The sequence below is a fragment of the Rhipicephalus sanguineus genome, chromosome 4 (assembly GCF_013339695.2).
Source record: "Rhipicephalus sanguineus isolate Rsan-2018 chromosome 4, BIME_Rsan_1.4, whole genome shotgun sequence".
Classification (NCBI taxonomy): domain Eukaryota; kingdom Metazoa; phylum Arthropoda; class Arachnida; order Ixodida; family Ixodidae; genus Rhipicephalus; species Rhipicephalus sanguineus.
In genome coordinates, this window is record NC_051179.1 from 162,225,723 (window position 1) to 162,246,540 (window position 20,818).

General features: G+C 44.6%; 1 protein-coding gene across 1 annotated transcript in view; it reads right to left on the reverse strand.

Annotated features, from left to right (window-relative positions):
- LOC119390867 (pancreatic alpha-amylase) overlaps positions 1–17,636 on the reverse strand; it is a 39,226-nt gene extending 21,590 nt beyond the window's left edge. The window contains exons 1-3 of the mRNA XM_037658576.2: positions 17,442–17,636; positions 13,317–13,474; positions 5,298–5,487 (exon numbers count right to left, since the gene is read on the reverse strand). Coding sequence (XP_037514504.2) covers positions 5,298–5,487; positions 13,317–13,474; positions 17,442–17,636 — 543 coding nt within the window. The remainder of the gene's footprint in view (positions 1–5,297; positions 5,488–13,316; positions 13,475–17,441) is intronic.
- Between the last annotated feature and the right edge of the window lie 3,182 nt (positions 17,637–20,818).

Consider the following 20,818-nt stretch of genomic DNA (forward strand, 5'->3'; position numbering starts at 1 on the left):
TAGCACCTCGACTTGTTCGACGAGTCTCAACATCTATTGGAGCGTTCTATTAATGTCACAGCCTAGGTTCGTGTGCCAACTGCTACCCAGAAAGAGGGGCTTATGACTCTAAAGCCATCATACCTTAGGAAGGAATCTAGAAATGCTGACTGCAATTTAACCGGAAGAGTTTTCGTTGCATGATTTCAAGCTCGTTGATGATTGAGTGCTTCCACATCTTTACAGTAACACATTCCTGGTTTCATTCACCCTCTGAATGTCGTTTCCACGCGCAAGCGGAGCTCGCCCCCGATAGAAGTGGCAACCCCACACGTCATTAGAGAGCAGTATACCCAAGCGCTCCCGCTGCCTCGAGCGACCACCGCAAGGGAGCGTCTACTCATGCTTGTTCCTTATATAGCAAGGCGAAGCTTGCCACGCCATGTATCCTGGCTGCGAAATTGTTAATATTTTAACAGTTTCTTTGTGACTAAGTCAGACACAACTATGTTGAAAAACCTGCATCCGATCTGTAGCACAAGAGCAGTGGCACGGCCGCTAGGCTGAGTTGGTCATATGTTACGCATTATAACTTTTTAAAAATTAAATAATGCAACATTTTCTCTTACGTAGGATGATAGGCAACGTCTTTAACTTTGATGAGAGAGATATTAAAGAAAAATAAAAGTGAATATTTTAAAGATATTTTTAAAACTTGAGCATTACTCTTAAATCACACATGTTTTCTCACAACTTTAAAAGTACAAAGTCGCGCAACGTTGTAACCATCGCAAATTACGCATATTGGCCTCGAGGAGTTACGGAGTCGCCCTCTATCGGACGCGCCTCGATTGCGTGCTAGGAAGGATGCCGCCGGCGCGCGCCCCATAGATTTTGCTGTTGGCGCTCTACAAAATCACCTCGCGGAAGCCCTCCGGGACATTTCTGTAGGTACTCTCGAAAAGAAATATGTTCTTTCCTGTCAAAAGAATAATTTTCGACGAACTCAAAGCTCAAGATAGTCTACAGTCGATGTCTCTCTGCAGAAAACCGAGCACCCGCTTCACGCGGTCACCGCGTTGGAGACCCCCGAACCGGCTTCTTGCGTGAAAAATAGCCACTCGCTGAGTGCACAATATATATATATATATATATATATATATATATATATATATATATATATATATATATATATATAGTGATTGTTAAAGGAAGAATAAGACACTTATTTCTGCACAATATGTGAAATATCTCATTAGAGTAGACTGCCCGTATAACCAAACGGAGCATACCAGAAAGAGCCTCAAGCCAGCGATCGCACGAGTTCGCGACGACTGACGGTGCCTCTGCATGTATGAGCGTCTGCATGTATGCTCATACTGATGGTTTCGCTTTTGCGACGAGCGCGTTTTGGCACCGCGCTGTGAACTTTAGGCCGCAAAATATGAGAATTTGTGAGTACACAAACAACTACTGTTGTACGGACGCTATCAGAGTAGTTCAAAAACAATTTCGTTACAACTACGGCTTCGGTGCGCATGGCAACATTGTGTAGTGTCGTCCCGACGATTCAGTTTTTTTTTTGTCTTCTGTATAAATTCGTGTACTTTTCAATGTCATTTTACAAGCTGTCTCGCACTGCGTATTGATCGGCCATATCTCAGCGGGCAAATGCCGCTGCTTCTGCTTCTTTATCCAGTGCATTCGTTTCGTTTGGTGTTCACACAAAACGTGAGCAATCGCGACGCCTTTTTTTAATGCTCCTTATTTATCGTTCCATTTGCATTCCAGTGAACTTGCCGCTCTCTGTCATCAACAAATTCATAGACTAAAGCTCCACCACTTCGAGATTGCTGGTGGAAGGAGAAGTATAGTCTACGAGACAGAACATGTAGTAGCACGCAACGCCAAAGAAAAGGAAGAAAATACAGTAACGTTTGCCGGACTTGTTCTGCAAACGTCGGCTGTGAACTAGGACCCACGTGAACTTGAAATAGCGGTGAATAAAATATAAGTTACTGCAGCAGCCGCAAAACAAGATAGTAACTATTTGACGAGTAACCCAGCAATTTTGGCAGCAGTGTCGTGTTTAACGCCAACAGGGTGACATCTTTCCCACGAAAATAAATGAGGCTCCAAGAAAATACATGCGGTTGGAGAGGCCCAACGTCACATTGAGATTGACACAAATAAATGTGGGACATAGTGTTTGCGTCAGGGCAACGCAAGCTTGACTGAAAAAAATGTTATTGCCAACATAAATGCAGCACACAGCCGCAGCATTTGACTCTCTCGCTATGTACGTCCACAAGCAAACGTCGCGTAGCTTATGAAGGCGAAAGCCAGATGCCTCTTCAAACGGGAAGATTGACCGTCGCGGCGCCAAGACAAGTGACGCAAAAAGTAATCGTCACGTGATGAGGTCAACATATGACGTCATCATGACGTCGCAGACCTCATATATATGCAACTTCATTATGACATCACCATGACGCCACATAACGTGATGTCACATGATGACGTATTCACACGACATGGTCCCTTTGCATTGCCTCCGTGATCGGTGATGGCGTTATCATATGACGTCATCATGACGTCACAGATCGCCAAAATGTGTAGCGTCATTGACGTTACATAACGTGAGGTCACATGATGACGTATTCAACGTCATGGTCGCGTTGCATTGCCTCCGTGATCGGTCATGGAGGCCGTGCAAAACCGCGTTCGGTGCAGAACGCTATTGGAGGGGGCGCGGGAGAATCAATACATCGACTGACAAGAAGATCGCTTTCGCCTTCTAGTCATCTTTGGCGAATGCATAAGGGACCTTGTGAGTTTTTTTAATTCAACATTGATCTAAACAGTGACTTCGCATCTGCAGCTGATTTCGTGGACGCTGAGCACGGGGCCTACGATCAAGAGGCCTCATGGGAGGGTTCTGAGATGGTATCGCACGTGATAAAAGGTAGCGCATTTTCCATCCTGTGGCAAATAGGCATAATTTGCCGGCGGGAAGCGCGCGTGAGCCATCGTCTCAGTGCGCGCTGTCTGCTACTCGCCGAACATCGCAGGCCCGACGCAGTAACGAAAGTCTTCGTCGCGGAAGTGCTTGTTGCACACAAGACTCATAGCCGATGGCTACTTGCCGGTTCTTAGCTTTACAACCCATGCTTCACGCAGTTTCTTGTCCCGCGGTTACCGGTGCAGGCTGACACTGGGCTCCGTTGCGTAAGCCCGGCACTGCGGCACCGCGCGGTAGAGCCCCATGTTCATCGCCTTCGGAGGCAGCCACTCTATTAAAATAGTTTCCATTGAGCAGAAAATGCGAGAAAACTTCCGTATTTGAACAGACCGCAGCGCATGTGGTACTTGAAACTCGTTTTCAAAGCACGCGGCAGCGCTCCACAAGCAGCCGACGCGGCCGCTGAGACCACGTGATCCTGCCAAGCACGTCACGCCGACGGTGGCGCCGGCGTTTCCAGTGGTGGGCCTCGAGGCCAATAGCAGTTAATATGCACCAAGTTTTATTATTCTCAGTTTAACTTCTGTACAGCGATAAATTCCTGAATTACGTGTATTTTGGGCCGTTCGCTATGTCTGTGATTACTTTTTCCAATTTATTTCCACAGCTAAGTGAAACAAAATACTAATAACGTAGCATTTCATATGTTCTCTATTGAAAAATTATATTGTGAACAAGAAGTGCAAGATTTTCGCTAAATGCGCTGAGACTTCAGAGATTGCAAAATTAGCGGTACAGTGTTCCCAGCTGCCGACATCTGTATGTTTTCATAGCTGTACATTTCGAGTTGACAAAACTAACTCGCGAAGAATGGTTCTGTTTCAAAAACCTCTACCGAAAGTATATAGAATGGAAATCGGGAATGGCGTTTAGAACCACCTGTTCGTTCTTACATGGATATGCCCCACGTATGCTTCGCTTACAGTGCGCCCTTCAGAGATCACACATATTTTGACTGTTACGGTTGCTTGTTTATGACGCGCATAATACGTTTATCATAGAGAACAGGCCTACATTATAAAAATATTGCTGCGAATTTCGTGCGAAAGCGAATCATTGGAATATAGCCATCACATCTTTGCAGGAAGTCCTTGCCAAATTTCTAGGGGTGTGCAAACATTCGACCGTCTCGAATAACCAATCGAAGAGGGTTCAATTCGAGTCGATACTAGAGTAGAACTGCACAAATTCGAAATACCGAATATTTTTCGAACACTTTTCAAATAATCTGCACTGGCGGAAACAGCCCAAAGGAACAACACATCGGAACATCTAGTGAGCGCTTTCTTGTTTTATTACTGGATTGCCAAGATACATGCAGCCCACCGTTTTACGGGACTATCGATGCCGTCCTAATCGCAGATGAAGATGCTTCTAAAGCTAGCGTCGCCAAGCGAAACTGTCCTCAATCTACTACGCTCATCATGAGATGCGTAATATTCATTCATCAAACAGTGTTTGGATATTATGCTTTAGTTTTATTTAAAACGTGATGATAAAGTCTCGCCTTGAATTCTGAAGCAACCGCTCTATTTCAACGTAGATGTCACTGCTTCTACAAGCTTGCCTCAGTGTACATGTGTGGAATTTTTTTGCCGGATAAAGTCAATCGTAATGTTCCTTTTTTATTTATTAATTTATTTATTAATTTATATATTTATACATACTGTTATCTTTCAGTTCAACTATCATGGCATTGTGGGAAGAATGTTCGAGAATATGCGCATGCATTCAAATAAACAATCAAAGTAAAATAATTAAGTTCAATGTGAATATGCAGGCCTAAGGTTCAAAACGCTTATTTCAATAAATTCGTAGAGTAACATAATACATAATAACGTAATACACGTAATACATGTTACAGAATAACACAATAATTACATAACGCAAATAATACAATGTAACAACTAGTGATGGTTTAGGTGAGGCTGTTTTCACACAGTGTGTTATGTAAAACGACATCATTTGCAAGGCTATTCCAGTCTTTATTAGTTCTTGGGAAACATGAGTACTTTGTTTATGTATGTGACTATTTGTTCCAAACAAAATAATGTTGAATTATAGAACTGTTTCGAAAATGGTTGCTTTACTATTCGAAAACTCAATTTGCATCCGCATTCAATTCGTTTACATCACTTCAATTCTTATTCGATTACGTTCTAAAATTTAGTATTCGCGCCCCCCTACCAATTTCCAATGTTCCCATCCGTGTGAAATTTTAGAAGCATGCAGCAGTTGCCAATAACCGCCCTATATTATTTTATTAGAGACTGCTTAAACACCATATTTTTCTCACCTGTTGTGCGTCTCCGTAATTCTCGATGCCACCGGACTTGCTCCCACACTGATTTTTCTTGTGGAAGTCATCGGGACCATACGGTACGGCAGGATAGCTGTATTCATTGTAATTGAAGGTACTGCCTAATGTGCCGTTCTTTATTTGCAGAGGACCAGTCATGTGATTAATAACGACGTCCACGTACACTCTGTGGGGAAAAACACCAGAAACGTGATCCTTCGCTCGCTATTTTTATAAAATATTCAGAATTTGCACATTCCTAATCATTCGCGCATGCGCAAGCGTACCTGTGTGTCTGTTGGTTTTGCTCTAGTTGCTTTGTAGGTAAGTATTATTATATTAAACAAATCTCTCTATATTCCTAACTGGCAATAGTCTGCGAGGCCCGGTGGTTGGATACGAATCACAGCAAAGAATCGAAAAATCAATACCCGACTGGCTTCAACATCATTACGGTATGGAAACGTCCTAGGCGCTGCAAATGTAAAAAAAAAAAAAACAACAGAACTCGTGAAAAATATGGCGAAGCTTGTACGAATCCGCGCAAGGCTTGCAATGGCAAAACTCGACTATTCTGAAGTTTAATCTCGTTGCTTTTAGGCTGTTTTTACTCCTTTGCTAGGTGATGCAGGCTGTTTCTAGGTTGCTTCTAGGTCGCTGCTAGACTTTAGCTAGGTGATGCTAGGTTGTTTCTACGTTGATTCTCAGCGCAGGGAGGTTCGAGTTAAACCACACACAGTCACAGACACGACACGAATATCCAAGCTCAAGAGAGAGAAACTCGCGCTGAAATGATGCGTTCGCGCCTATCATAGGTCTACGGGCACGTCGACGTTGCCGTAGGCCTTCCATATCTTCGCGGTCTTCTTCTCCTCGCGTCGCAGGCATTTGCTGTTGTTGTTCTTTTCCTCTGGACATGGCTCATACCCAATGTAGTGGATTGGCCGAGTAATAGGCGAATTTATCGAATTTATTCTGTAGTTAATCATTCGTAGAAGCTATAGTTCTTGGGCTAATTGTTGCCTTCATTTTTAGTGGAATTGTGGTGAGTGGTGGGATTCACCGTTTTTCTGTGGCAGATTTGTTGGGGTAACAGTTGCCTACTTCATTTTTAGTTAACCACTGGTGAGTAGTGGTACCCAATTTCTGCGGCACGTACCCGTTCATGATGATGATAATTTTTCGGTTCGTCGGACAATGAACAATTTGCTAAACAGCGTCGCTGTTAAAAAAGAATTAGCGTAGCTTGCACTGCAGACGCAATACTTAACAGACAGCGCAGATGATGGGAAGTTTCGCATACTTTTTCTCGCTTTCTTCCTGTATTTTTTTCTTCTTCTTCGTTCGCTTTTTTAATGTTTATATCTATTTATTTAGTTCTCTCCCTCTCTCTGCATTTCTGTCGCTTCCTTCCGCTTTCTATCTTTCTTCCTCTTTCATCTCTTTCTTTTCCTCTCCCTATTTCTCGCTTGCTTCCTCCTTTCTATCTCTTTCTCTCTCTATCTCACACTCTATTTCTTTTTTCTCTTTCTTTGATTGTCTCTCATTTTCTCTTTGCTTTTCTTTGTGCATTTATTTCTCTCTACTTCTCTATCATTCGTCGTGGGCTATGCTTTACTCTTTCTCCTTGTTCTGTCCCTCCTCCTCACCATCACATCTCTCCTCCTCACGCTCACTTCCCTTTCCCACTACATTGCTACACGATATTATACAAGGCTGTGCTAAGCTCTGCTAGCGTGCCTGGATAGCCGAGTCGTTAGGACGATCGCATTCGGATCGAGTGTACGTGGGTTCGAGTCCCGCCTCGCGATATTTTTTGGCCAAGAATTCCTCTCTTTCCTTTTCTTTATATGTCTTTCTTTCTCCCTCTCTCTTTCTCTCTGTGCTCGTTGTATCCCCCATCGGGGTTATTACAGCCCACGCGTGTTCTGGGAGCGAAGCAGAGAGGGTGAAGATGAACAAGATGTGGAAAGCGCGTGCCCGTTGATGATGATGATCATTTCTGTTTCCGACAGACAATTTACGGCGAGCTTCAAGAGATTCGCTGTTTAGAAAACATTCTGCACACATTATTCATAATGATCTTCAGTGCGAAAGAACAACCGAGTTCTCCTGGGAAACAATTGGCATTATTGGAGAAATGTAGTGATTCCCTAGAGAGTGTATATTTCATTGTGTTTCGCGGATGACATCAGGACACCCAATCGCACTGTAATCAGCACCGAGTGCTCCGCCGTGTGCCGAGGGCTGCAAACACCGCTGGACGAGCTGGGTTGCGGCGCCTTTCTTGTACAGCTGAACCGACTCGCGTGCGGCCCTGTCAGAGGCGTATCAGCCAACCCAACGCTACAGACACATTACACCTATAAAGAGGACGACCTGATTTCCTCTACCGCCACACGGGCCCTATGGGCAGCGCTGCGTTGGTCCGTCAGCAAGTCACTGTGCAGCATTCGCTGCCGCCACTGTTCACCTTGAGAACCACCACGAGCAACGCCGAGCAGCGCCAGAGAATCTGGTCTAAATCGAGCCAACCCCCACACTTAATTCAATATACTGAAACCCCACAGTCCGAATTAATTTTATTAATGATGACCCGGTTACGGTGCGTCCGTGTCTGCAGAAGCCCTAATGTAACCGCATGTGGCCTGTTCAATCTAGAATGTGGCAACGTAAGTAACATCTTGTAGTGCATACACTTGTCGTGGGCTGACCTGCCCAGGACAAGTGTATGCAGCTACATGTGTGTAGGTGTACGTATAGCGTCACTGAAGTTGTTACTGATGCTTCCGGGGAGTGCAGAAAGTAGCCTGTGAAATCAAATCCTTGAGAGCAGAATGAGAGACGTTGAAGATAAAATAGCGAGAATTCAAAATACTAATAGTTGGCTTGCACTGAAGGTTGACGTATCTAAAATAGAAGCAGAAGATCAAACTTCATTATTAATGGCAGGTGTCGGCAACCTTCACAGGCGGAGGGACCTGTTGCACGATGCTGACACGGCGGGTGCTGGAGGGTAAACGCCTTCAAATTACATTTGATTTTTCAGTCCAATGTACTTTGACATATGACATTTTACGTTGACTACATTTGACTTTGCAGGCAAACAGAAGAAATTCGGCGAATGGACAATGATGTAAGAAGCTGGAATAGAAATCATGTTTTTTTTTTTAAGGACGCGTGCCAGAAGGTTGCAATTAACGATCATGGGTTACAAGGAAAAACCTCATTCGCGGTGAAAACTGCCATGTCGCCCTTCCGATAGGAAGTGACATAGGTAAAGGAGGGGTGGGGTGTCTGATGTCGTGCCGGGGGTCGCATAATACTGCCTGGAGAGCCGCAGGTTGCCGACCCTTGATTATGACATTCCGAAAGAAGAAATCGAGAAAAGCAGATGACCTTGAAATAACGGGATCCGGAAACTTATGAAAGGTATTAAAGGTGCCCTTGATGTCACTATCTCGGCACTACATGCGCAGTGAAACACAAAACAAAAACTTGGAGAACGCTTGAGCTTCGCCAAGAGGAGAACCCGATAGCGTTATCGGGCCCCTTTTGCATCGCCTTCGCATCGCCTGGCGTCGCTTCTCGGTGGACACCTTGCCGCAAGCAAAGGAATGACTGTGCCCTTAACATTGACCGTTTCAAACTATCCTAGAATGCCTACTGTAAGTACAGCTGCGAAAGGTCCACTACGCCATAATTATTCCTTTTGCGAATTGGCGAAGTGCCCATTACGTGTCCGTAAGGCAACGCGCACACCTTCGCCGATGCACAGTTGGTTGATGTGGTTGCTAATAATGAAGGTAAATTATGCCTGTGAGCTTTGTAATTTGTGGGCCTCTAAACCAACCACTCGTTGCGCATTTAAGATTTTTGACGCTTGGTTCAATTCTACGCTTCTGCCATGCAGTACGTGTTCTAAGGAGACGCACTACGTAACATTTGCATGGTCTTTTTTTCTGAGACAGTATAAATCACTGCGCGGCTCTGTTGAAAAACATCTTCCTGCTACATAGAAATCCTGGGTTTTATTCCCAGTCCAGCCGAATATTTTTATTAGTAATTTATTTCCCTCTGTTTCGAATTTTTGCTCACGGACAATGCCGATTTTGCGCTCACAACCAACGACACCGACGCCGATAGCGGAATTTCTGTGAAACGAGCTCTTTAACGCTATCACGTTGAAACACTACTTATCTTCAAGTTGCAAAGTTTCGAGCGCAAGGCAAACATAATAAAGAACGGCTCTAAGATAAGGATTCCAACGTATAATTCGGCGAACATGTTTCGCTCCGTGTGGACAACATCCGAATAAATCTTTAGGACAGCAGCTGAGATAAGGGCGAAAAGTTACACCTGTGCACTACAAGATTAAGTGCCATGTTTAAGTCTGAGACAAAAACAAAGGAGTCACTGTAGCCGTGGGCAGGAAACGAGCGTCCGAAGAGAAACGAAAATATGAGATACTGAACATCAAACGCCCTTCACTTGTTGATAGCAAATATTATTCAGAACTGTTGTGAATAAAAAGAGAGAACCTGAAGCATTCATTCTCGAACATCCAGCCGATATTCTAACAATAACCGCAACCTGGTTTTCCCTGGATATTTTAAGTAGCGATATCGTCCCTCCGGTGATACTGCCATGCTCAAGTACCAGTGCTCTCGCTGTGGTGGCGCAGAAATTTTGATGAAAGAAAATATTTACATCACACGTACGCCGGAAAGTTTTGATGTTGAAGCCGCTCGGTGTAAAATCATCACCAATAAATTCTTCCTCTATATACCTCCGTATTCTAGAACGTTCCTTCGCTCGGCGCTGCTCCTTTACTCGAGAATGTCGATAGCAGACCCAAATTTCGGCAGGAATGTTCTCTGCATATAAGCGATAACCGGCATCATTTCGTGAGAACCGCTTAATCATTTTCAATCGAGCGGTGGAGCTGTGCTCAGCTCAGTGAAGTGAAGGGTGAAATTCGAGTCGAGGCTTGTTTGAGAATACGGGAGTTATAGGCGCCATGCACCGGCCCCGAATGCTTCCCATGATATCTTACACGTCCTAGCAAAATATCTGGAAAATCATCTTACACACACTACAAAGACAATGCGTACGGAGGATTTCACCTTTGCGAGTGGAACGTTGGACACCTTTGACAACACTCCTTATATAAACCATGTAGATGCACTCTTTGATCTAAGTTTTATCTTTGGCATTATACAGCTCATACTGGAGCTAACACGATTCGCTCTAAAAAGCAGGAATTGCATGATTTCACGTTTCTGAGCGATAGTATCGCAGGCGACCATGTTCCATGGAAACTTGTCGGCAGCACAACGGTCCACAGAGAGACTAAATTTTCCTTGCTGTTGGGCGCACCTCGCATGTGCAAAAAGGGAGCACACAAATTTCCGACTTCAACTTTCAGCGCTCTTGATTATACGGATCACTCGTACTACATCGTTAGCTCGTTCTCGAATGATGATATAGTTTCATTAAGTAGATTACACCAACCTTTGCAACAATCATTCACCACTGCTTATCAAAGTATATTTCCACAAAGACGAAACCAGTACGCAACACAAACACTTGAAAACAGAACAATCAACGCCCCCTATACCTGCCTTGACTTCATTATCTGCTGGTTTTCGTTAAGGTTGTGTCAAACAGAAAAACGAGCGCTTAGAATTTACTTCTTTCCTGTCTCTAAAAATAGTTGCATAATCAGCATATTAACCACGTGTCTTCCTCTGTGCGCCTACTTCACGTATTACACGTAAACGGACAGCTGCGGAAAGTTGTTTCGCAGCAGAGTACGAGGTAACGTAACTCGGTTCTGTATTTCGTGAACACGATTTCTCAGGAAATTGTGTGCCTTACTGCGTGCCTTAGTATGAAAATTGTGTACCTCTTCTAGCGAAACAATTCCGGTAGTTTGACTTCAAATACCTGTAGAGTGTGCTAAAAATGCCTAACTTTTGAACTTAATAAATATTTAGTGGATAGGAAGCTTCTAACGTGACTTTCTAACATCTAAAGTTTTTTCCGGGTGGGGTAGCAAACCACAATCGGGTGGCATTCACAATGCCAATTATTAGCATCTGTGTCGCCTTCTGCGGCGCTATAGGTTCACTGACATTTCTCCTTGTGTAGTTGCCACAGTGGGATCAAGCAGTTTTATAGAAGAGCAACGTCATCGACCCAGAACATTTCACCATAGCGTCTGAACTTTTCAACGTCTCAAACCTCACGCGCGGCTGCAATAAGAGCAACAGAGCTGTAGCAGTTGACTACTAACGCTCGCCACAGAGCGCTTCCGTCGCGTGTATTCGCATCTGCCTATGAGTGCCGAAAGTTTCACCATTACAAATCAACACGAAAACAATCGACTGAGCCGATCAAAGCTATGCACTATGAAGCTAGTTTCATTATTCACACAGCGTAGCGCAACACGACAGGGACTGAGAAGAAGAAGAAGACGCATACGTAGCGGTGTCTATGTGTCTTGTTCTTCTCAGTCCCTGTCGTGTTGCGATGCGCCGTTAGAATTATGAATCCTAACTAACCAGCCCTGCAACGTGTCCAAGGAAAACTACGGAGGTTATTTATTGCTGTGATATATGGTGCCGCAGCAATGACTGGCTTCATCGGCGCGTGCGATACTGACAATGTGTATCGGCCACAACAAACAAAATGAACGTTTGACAACGTGTACCAGAAGCGGAAAGTAATGAACAATGGCAAGCACTCACGTGAAAATAAAATTGAGCATATCAGAGACACAGAAGGAGCTGTTTAAACATGTCATTCATGTCTCAAGCGCGAAGAGCCTTTATGTATATCTTCATAAAATTTATGCGCAAGCCCAAGCAAAGCTACATTATGATGTACCGGCAGCGACGGCCCACTGGACACCGCAGTACCATGTAGCGTATAAAACCGCATGCTCCTTTTTTGACACTACTACAGGCTGTATCACTATAGTGGACGTGACGCACTCACTGTGGTATTGCACGGGCCAAGAGCAAGCGCGGACCTCAATGAGTACCTGCTTAATTTTCCGCATCTATCTTTCTTAGAAATGGATGAACAGATTACTATATGCTTTATGTACAGGCTGACTTCTATTCAGCTGCTACAACATGGGGACTAAAATTACGCGCTCTTATATCAAATAAAAAATAATGTTAATCACTGGGTAACAGATATTCGCGCAAACTCTCGTGTGCTCCTAACTATGATAACAATAAATAGATTTCTCCTGAATGAACGTTTTTTCTAATACCTGAGGCAGGTGAGCAGAAGTTTAGTATATCGGGTGTTGTTTGCTGGAACGTCTGTGTGCAGCTTGAGCATATATGTATATATTTAATCGAGCTGAAATTTTTCCGGAAACTGTCTTTAACACATCAGGTTCATGCGTTGTGGTAGCTTTCCTTCAGACTACAGCCTTATGGTTTAATGCGGGTTTTCTGAAAATAGCTGTCATTATGTCTAGAAAAGCAGCGTTAAATAAAAAAAATGGCCTCGTATCTGCATGCTTCGCTGCAAATGTCGTCGAAAGACGATAGTCTTCTGCCGGCCGTACTATATGAGCCCTCTTCTACGTTGAATCGCCGCATCTGGCTCACAGCGTCGCATTTGCAGCGCAGCTCAAAAAAAAAAAAGACACTAGCATTTTCAGCGCAGCCTAAGATACACTAGGGTCTTTAGAATTACGTATCTATGTTTTTTTTAGTCAAGGAACACACCACCTAATACTTACGTATTGATGTTGCGCCTCATATATGCGTAATATTTGCTTTTTGATCGACACTGTTCACAAGTATGAACCGCGCTACCAGTTCAAGATGGCTGGGCGCTCCGCAAGTGGTTCAACTTTGGCCGGGTGGCTGAATCGGGTGACAAACAAACAGAAAGACCGACATGCAGAGCAAAATTTTTGCGTTTATGTTCCCGAAGAAAGACTATCGTCTTTAACAACAAAAACACAGCAATGTTTAGGTGCGTACCCACCTGACGCCGGCCGTGTTGCAGCGGCGAACCATGTCACGGAATTGTGTCTCGTTGCCGCTCCGATTTCCGATTTTGTAACTGACAGGCTGGTACCGCTCGTACCACGGTCGCTTCACCGTATCTCCGAAGACAATGCCGTGCTCATTAACTGGTGACGTCTGTTTGAAATAGACACATGGGTAACAATATCAGTAAGATCGGCAGTAAAAAAGAAGAAACACTAATTATTTCGAACTTCATTATTAACTGTTTGTTTTAACATGACTTCCTGTGGAGATGTTGAGGTTTATATTACCTGGGCTACTTTATTTGTTTCTAGAACATCAACCCATAAAAAATAAAATCTTTTGGAGCTGTTATCCGGAATTCTTTAAAAATTTGGGTCCCCCGTTCATTCACTGCGCCTCACTTTTATTTAGCAATACAGTGACGGAGACCGTTGCATTATTGGAAATGCCTGAATACCTGTTTCCAAGTCGGCTTCTTTCATGGGTACTAGAACTGGAGCTGAGCATTTTTGGCTATCGGGTCTATAGCAATAGAAACTACATGGCGCTGCCGGACTTCACAGTCGTAACACGCGGGTTGAGGCAAGGGATATTGTGACTACTTCAATGCCGATGCACACGATCCGAGGATGCACATAAACGACGAAACCAGGGAAGTCAGAACATTTGAGCAAGAGTACAAATAGTTAGTGGCGGAAAAAAATTCCTCGCAGTGCTACATGTCAGAAAATGTGTGCAATTACGCAAGGTTTTCGTAAAACATCGTTAACAGGTTTGACCAATTACCGGCATCCGGGAGTCTAGTCTTTTACAAATTTACATCCCAGCCGTGGAGCACAAGTCCTGTACATTAAACCAGTCTTCGGGGTACCTACACTAAACTAGTCGTTCATGAAGAGTGAGTACGCGCGACTAGACAGGGACGTAGAAAGAAAACAGACATGGACAGCGCTCTGTCCTTGTCTGTTTTCTTTCTACGTCCCTGTCTAGGCGCGCTTACTCACTCTTCGTGGATGCAAACCAACTAGTCCGTCAACGTGTTTTAGCCGTTCAGTTTAGCATTTCTGACCCCCGCCCACTTGTGCGTATGCCGTGGTAATGGTCAGGCGACATACCGCTTACTATAACGCCACCGTCCTCGTTTATTTGTTGGAATGAAATTTTTGAGGATCGGTATGTGCATATTGCATTGAACATTCATATTATCTGCAATTCCTCTTTCGAAGCGTCCTCGATATGCCATTAGGAAGTTTTAGTACTGCATACGTAGCGTCAGTAATGGCGTTGCGTTCGTAACAATGCCGCGTTTCGCATCGTGCGCATGAGTGGAAGATCTGGGCAAGCGCTTAATGCGAAACGTGTAGCTCCCACGTGCCCAACGCCATTACGTGCGTAAGCATTACTGAAACTCGCAATTGTCACAAAATGTCCGAGCAGCTTTGATGAAGTTTCGAATTGAATGAGCAAAACTATCTTGCTCTGCCGGTAAATGTTTCTTTTATAGAGGCCATTCCCATCTAGCTGAGAACTATTTTGTGGGTTGTGTTATTTGTATAACTATCCTGATACTGAGCCTTTTTTTCAACCAACGTTACGGAAAACCTGCAGCAGCAATGATATAAGGAGAAGCAGGCGAACAACAATCAAGGCTGTGTATGAGAAGCACTGAGCTCTGCTCGACAATAATAAGTGTGAAAAGCCTTAGCGAGCGTCGGGTTATATGTATGTATGCGCCGACGAAGGCCTGTCAAGCGGCGCTGGAACGCAGGGTTGGTGAAATCGATTGTTGTTTTTGTGTGATTCTGTGCCTCTTTTTCACGTTAATGGTGGATACTGTTATCCTCTGCGTCAGTGATTTTAAGGCTGCTTTTTACAATACAATTTTTTCAATTAAAATGATATGATAGTCGGCCACCTCTTGTATTCGCACACGAACTCTACGTCGAGGCGGGAATACTCTGCCGCATCTAAAGTTACATCGAAATGAGTAACTGAAATTTGTTAATTAGCTTGCCTAATTATTGAGACGAGGACAGTTGTTTATATGGAAAACTATAGGACGTGATAATGTATCGCATACCCACTTTCTAGACATCCCCAAAACCACACGTAATTTGAGATATTAATCAACGAAATTCAAGCTACCTATCGAGGCGATATCAAAACTGATCGCTGCGGGCACGGAAGAAATGCTGCGGCTGTGTTACATCAGACCGAAACTTCAAGTGACAAACTTTGACAAAAGGCGCGTCGCTGCAAAATATGGTCAGCAAGAACGAAAAGTCGTCTGCAGTGCAGAAGGGGACCGCTTATTCATTTCATGTGATCTTTCGTGCTTATCTGATTATTTCGCGCTGTATCCAAGAAAACCGCAATGTCCTTTACTTTTCTTTTTCTTCCTGTACACCCTAAAACTAGTCGCTGTGGCAATTCTTCTCGTGGACATACGAACGAGTTATCTCCGCTTATTTAGAGAAACGGGCATCCCGCACACACTAAAGACAAAGTATAAGAGGCCCACTTCTGTGTTTGAGACGACTCCCCGTTTTGCTGGCAAGGTTCTGCTGCGAGGAGATTTTAGTTTAGCTCGTTAGTTTGCGGTATCTTAAATAATTATTGAACGCCACTGCCGGATATCGTGGACGGAGAGGTTGTGGCTTCGACTCCCGTTGACGGAACTTTTTTCCTGTGCCATCAGATCGTGTGCATTTCCTGACGTCATTTCCGTGAGGGAAATGATGCCATTTCTGTGGCAAGCAGGTGTTCTACCACGGGCCAATGCTTGACACTGCTTTGTGAAAAATTGCTACAAGAATTCCACGTACTAGGAGGAGTCTCCTTAACGCACGCAATACTGCGCGGCAGAATCGCAGAATCGCGCCAGGCGTCAAAACATGGGAATTGCGGAATGGGTGGATGTGTGAAATCTGCCCATGGATTACAAAGCGTGCAGCTGCGCAAGTGCGCGTGACACCTTACGGACGCGTAGTGCTACTTCAAAAATTTGCATAAGGAAAGGATTACGGCGCTGTGGGCATTCGGCAACTGTACTTGCAGTAGGGAGTCCAGGACAGTTTGGAACGGCCACTGTTACGCACACAAATGTTCCTTTCCTTCTGGCACAGTTAAAGGCGATGCGCACGGGGCCTAATTATGCTAATGCGTTGCACTCTTGAAGGCGCAGCTCAAGCTTCCTCCAAGTTTGTTTCTCTTTCCAAAGTGGCGCTTTCTTTAAAACGCGAGAAAAATAAGGACTGCGTGGACGTATCGATCATACATGAAACAAATCAGTCGATGGTTTCCGAAGGTGCTAGACACTTCTGCATCATATTTTAGGCCTTCAGCCAATTATTCAAACGTTGGGTAATTAAACAGAAATGATCATTTCGCTAGGCAGAAAATAAAAATAACAGCCTGAGTATAACTACAGGCTACTACGAATAGTGGCGGTCGGTTCAATTCGCTTCCGATGCTCCTTTTATTTTTTAAGTGTTAGCCTAGATTACGTGGGTCAACCTTTATATCAGCTTCAGGTGCGAGTTAAGGAGGGTTTCACGAGCATATTGAGAGTGTCATTAAATGCCTAGTTTTTTCTGAAGTCAGTCTTTATTTACTTATTTTATAAAAACAATCTAATCTCGGGCTCGAAACGCACGAGCAATTAGTATTTGGTTGTATACATTTAGAGCAATCGAAAATAAAGCTTGGCGCTTTGCTCCTGGAATACTGTGCGTCGATCGACGCGGCGTACTTTGAAGCACGGGCCTCTAGCATTTCGCAGCCATAAATGTGGCCAGTGTTCTATCCCGCAACATTTGGGTAAGAAGTCGATATATATATATATATATATATATATATATATATATATATATATATATATATATATATATATATATATATATATATATATATATATATATATGGCTTATGGTCAGAACCATAAGCTATTTAAAGGAAGAGGCGGCACAGAACACAGAGGAAGTCGCTAGCGCATGGTGTTAATAAGTTTGTGTGTGTGTGTGTGTGTGTGTGTGTGTGTGTGTGTGTGTGTGTGTGTGTGTGTGTGTGTGTGTGTTACAAGGTAAATATAAATATCATGCAAATTTATATGACTCGCCTGAACGCCGCCGTAGCCACGCGGTCCAAGGAATGTCTCGCATTCTTCGGCAATGTCGTCGAATCTCCACTCGAACAAGTGCACGATCACGCTTCGACCGGGAATCATATTTGGCTCCTTGTTGGTTCCATAGACAATGTGGCAGAAGATCAACACTGTAGCAGTTAGCCTCAGCAACATCTCAGACGTCCACATTATTGCGTTCGGGCGCCGCCGTACATCTGGCCTTGTACACATGGGAGAAGAAAACAGGTGATGGCTCGTTTAGCGTCGGCCTTCTATCCTCAGAGAAAACGTGCGATGTCTCCTTTATTTTTCTATTGGGCCCGTAAGTTATGCCTGCGGCCGTGTCTTGAAGAGCGCTCCTATCTGAGCGCGCTATATTGGCGAATGCTGACAGCGAAAGGTACGAGTTATTCTGCGTACAAATTCTGTCGCACCCACTGCACTTCGTCTCGTGAAGAGTTTCTGAAGTGTGTGGGGATGGCTTTTGCGTTTATCTCGGAGGGGCACGTATCTACACGTGAGTGCGCATCTTTTTTTTGTGTTTAGATAAAAAGCATTATCGATGTCGCGAAGTGGTTTGGCAATAATGCGCTCTCTCGCGCCACAAGATAAAAGTGGAAGAGCGTGAAAATTGATTGTCAGGAGTAGCAACGGTGCGCTACATGAAAAGGCTATTGAACACCACTTATTCGTTTCGAATAAACTTCCATCCCTGTACGTTAGTGCGCACTCTTCGAAGAAATCCTTCTTCTGCATGCACTACGCGAACTAGTATAGGCACTGTATCTACTAACTATAACCACACTGCTGCAAAACACACACACACGCAATGAAGTGGCGTGACACGTCGGGGGATTTATGGCCAGTCTTCTTCGACCGCCAAAATACCATGTGCATTCTAAGTGCCCGTATAATACGAAAATACTGTTAAAACTCGATCTAATGAAGAAACTTTATATTCCCGGCAGGTACTCGTAGGGTTCATTGTTGTAACCAACCCAAATAAGAAGTAACGTGGCCGCCAAACCCGGTTTAACGTAGTGTTTTCCTAAACAAATTAGTGAAAAGCGGGCACATCCTTTTAATTTAGGCATGGGCCGGTTTTTCTTCGAGCGTCCGCTCAAACGATGTCCTGGCTTCACGGTCTTGGCTTTACTTTGATAAGGCTGCACGCCGTGTCCATCCATGGGACTACGTACTCAGCAGTCGCTACACCAAACGGCGCTAGCGGTGGCGTGGTTGCTTTCGTTATTTCATTGTTTATGCGACAGATAGCACTGATCGTGCCCTGACAACTTTCTCGCTCGGTCTGCTCGCACCTTCGGCGCATTTGTTTACCCCCTCTTTGCATATCGGTAGCCTGTCTACGTGGCCTGCACTGTATCGATAGCCTGCCATAGCCTACGTGACCTGTTCGGCACGCCCCTCGGGCTGCCCTCGCGGGTTTTTCACATGCACAGGCGTGAATTGGCGGCTAGAACAATGCCATGGTAGTTTTTTGGTTTCGTTACGTTCTAATTTTAGCTATCCAGGCACCGAACATTTTTTGCTCGATTTTACGAACTTCCCATTTGAAGTAAATAATTGAAGGGGTGTCATCACTTCGTTAAATTGAGTTTCAACTGTATTATCAGGCGTCTCCTTAAACTGAGGACGTCACTACCGATAAGATTCTTTCTTCTTTCTTTCTTAAAATAACTGAATAAGGGTTAAGAGTTGTGAATTACGGTTGTTTAACGCGCTTTAGTTATAGCATGTGATATCTGAAGTATACGTAGATCCAAAACTGATTTTCAGAAATAAGCCACACCCCGAGGTTGTACTTCGCAACTGTTTGTGATTACAGAGTTTTAGTAGAGCGTGAAATTTCTGTGTTACGGCTAACGTTTGTGTAAGTTAAACAAGGATATATATCGTAAGCAGGACATTTCGTAAGGCAAATGCGGGTGCTGAGCCGCGCTTGCAAAGAGGTGAATAAGACAACGTTGAGTGTCACGCAGTTTATTACCGAAACAAGGTGACGCGAGGCGAAAATCATGTAGCACCATTTCCTGTGGATGAGGGAGTTGTGGAAGGCGGCAGCGCAAGATTATTGGTGCGAAGCGGGCGGTCACGCCTTCGATGGTTGCGCCATGTTTTCTAGGCTAACCAGACTTATTGGGTTGCCACCGCAAAAACAGCGGCCACTTCATGTGCCACGCGTTCAGAGTGCTTTCTGCGCATGCGTAGTTTGACCACAGTATAGTATAGCGCGCATGGCTGTACATGCCACTTCGCCTATACGGAAGTCGTCTATTGCCGATGCTGCGAATGTCTCGGTCACTGTGAGTGGACGCCGATATGGAGAGCTTGCCACTTTCACAGGGATGCTTAGTTCGCCAATCGGCGGAGGCGTTTTCCCACACCTTTGTGGACAATCGCAGACAGCGACCGTCGTTTTCGCAACGCTCCCCTGCACCTTCACAAGTATGGCTTGGTGGGCTAGTTGGTATTGCATCTTAAAGGCTACTGCGCACAAAGACGGGGACAACAGAAGAAAAACACAGGACGGAGCGCCTTCGTCCTGTGTTTTTCTTCTGTTGTCCCCGTCTTTGTGCGCTGTAGCCTTTAACCCTGCAACTTCATCATGCACGTTTTTCGTGGTTGCCTTTGCCTTCCTCCAACACACAAAAGAAAGGAACACATTGCCTTGCTCACAAGAGCGATGACAGCGACTAATGCACTTTTTGGTGCGTGTGATTTCAACGCAGATAAAATATATGTCTTTGTGGAGAGTAGTGTACCTGCGATTTCGTTGTACTTACGCGCACCTTAGATAGTGCTCGCAGCAAATGGGCTGTTACATCTTATTCTGCCGTCACAAAATAGTTCGAAATGCGCAAACACGTATTTTTAGAGCGATAGTTTTACTTATTTCAGTACTAACCCAGAAGATGTCTCATTCCGTGACTGACATTTCAGCTCAGCCAAGTCCAACGCCGGTGAAAGAGCATCAACGAAAAATTGGCCGCGTATCTGCGTGCTTCGCTGCAAATGTCGTGTAAAGACGATAGAAGAGGCGTTGTGTGAGATATGGACGCCATCTGGCAATACGTCGGGAAACATGAGTGCTGTGTTGCGTGCTGGTAGTCCCGGCGCAGCAGCAGGCGAAGACCGGCGGTGACCAACGCGACCGGCGGGGACGCCAGCCAGCCCGAAAACGCAGTTTGGCGCGAAGCGCTGAAGCAGAGAAACGTCCGCACTCAACGAGTACTCTCCACACACTCTTTTATTTACACGTCGCCTGGGTAAAACAGGAACGCCAGAGCGGCGCCCACAACCTTTTCATTTTTTAAATATTTTTTTCACCTTCTTGGCCTTCTCAAAACTAA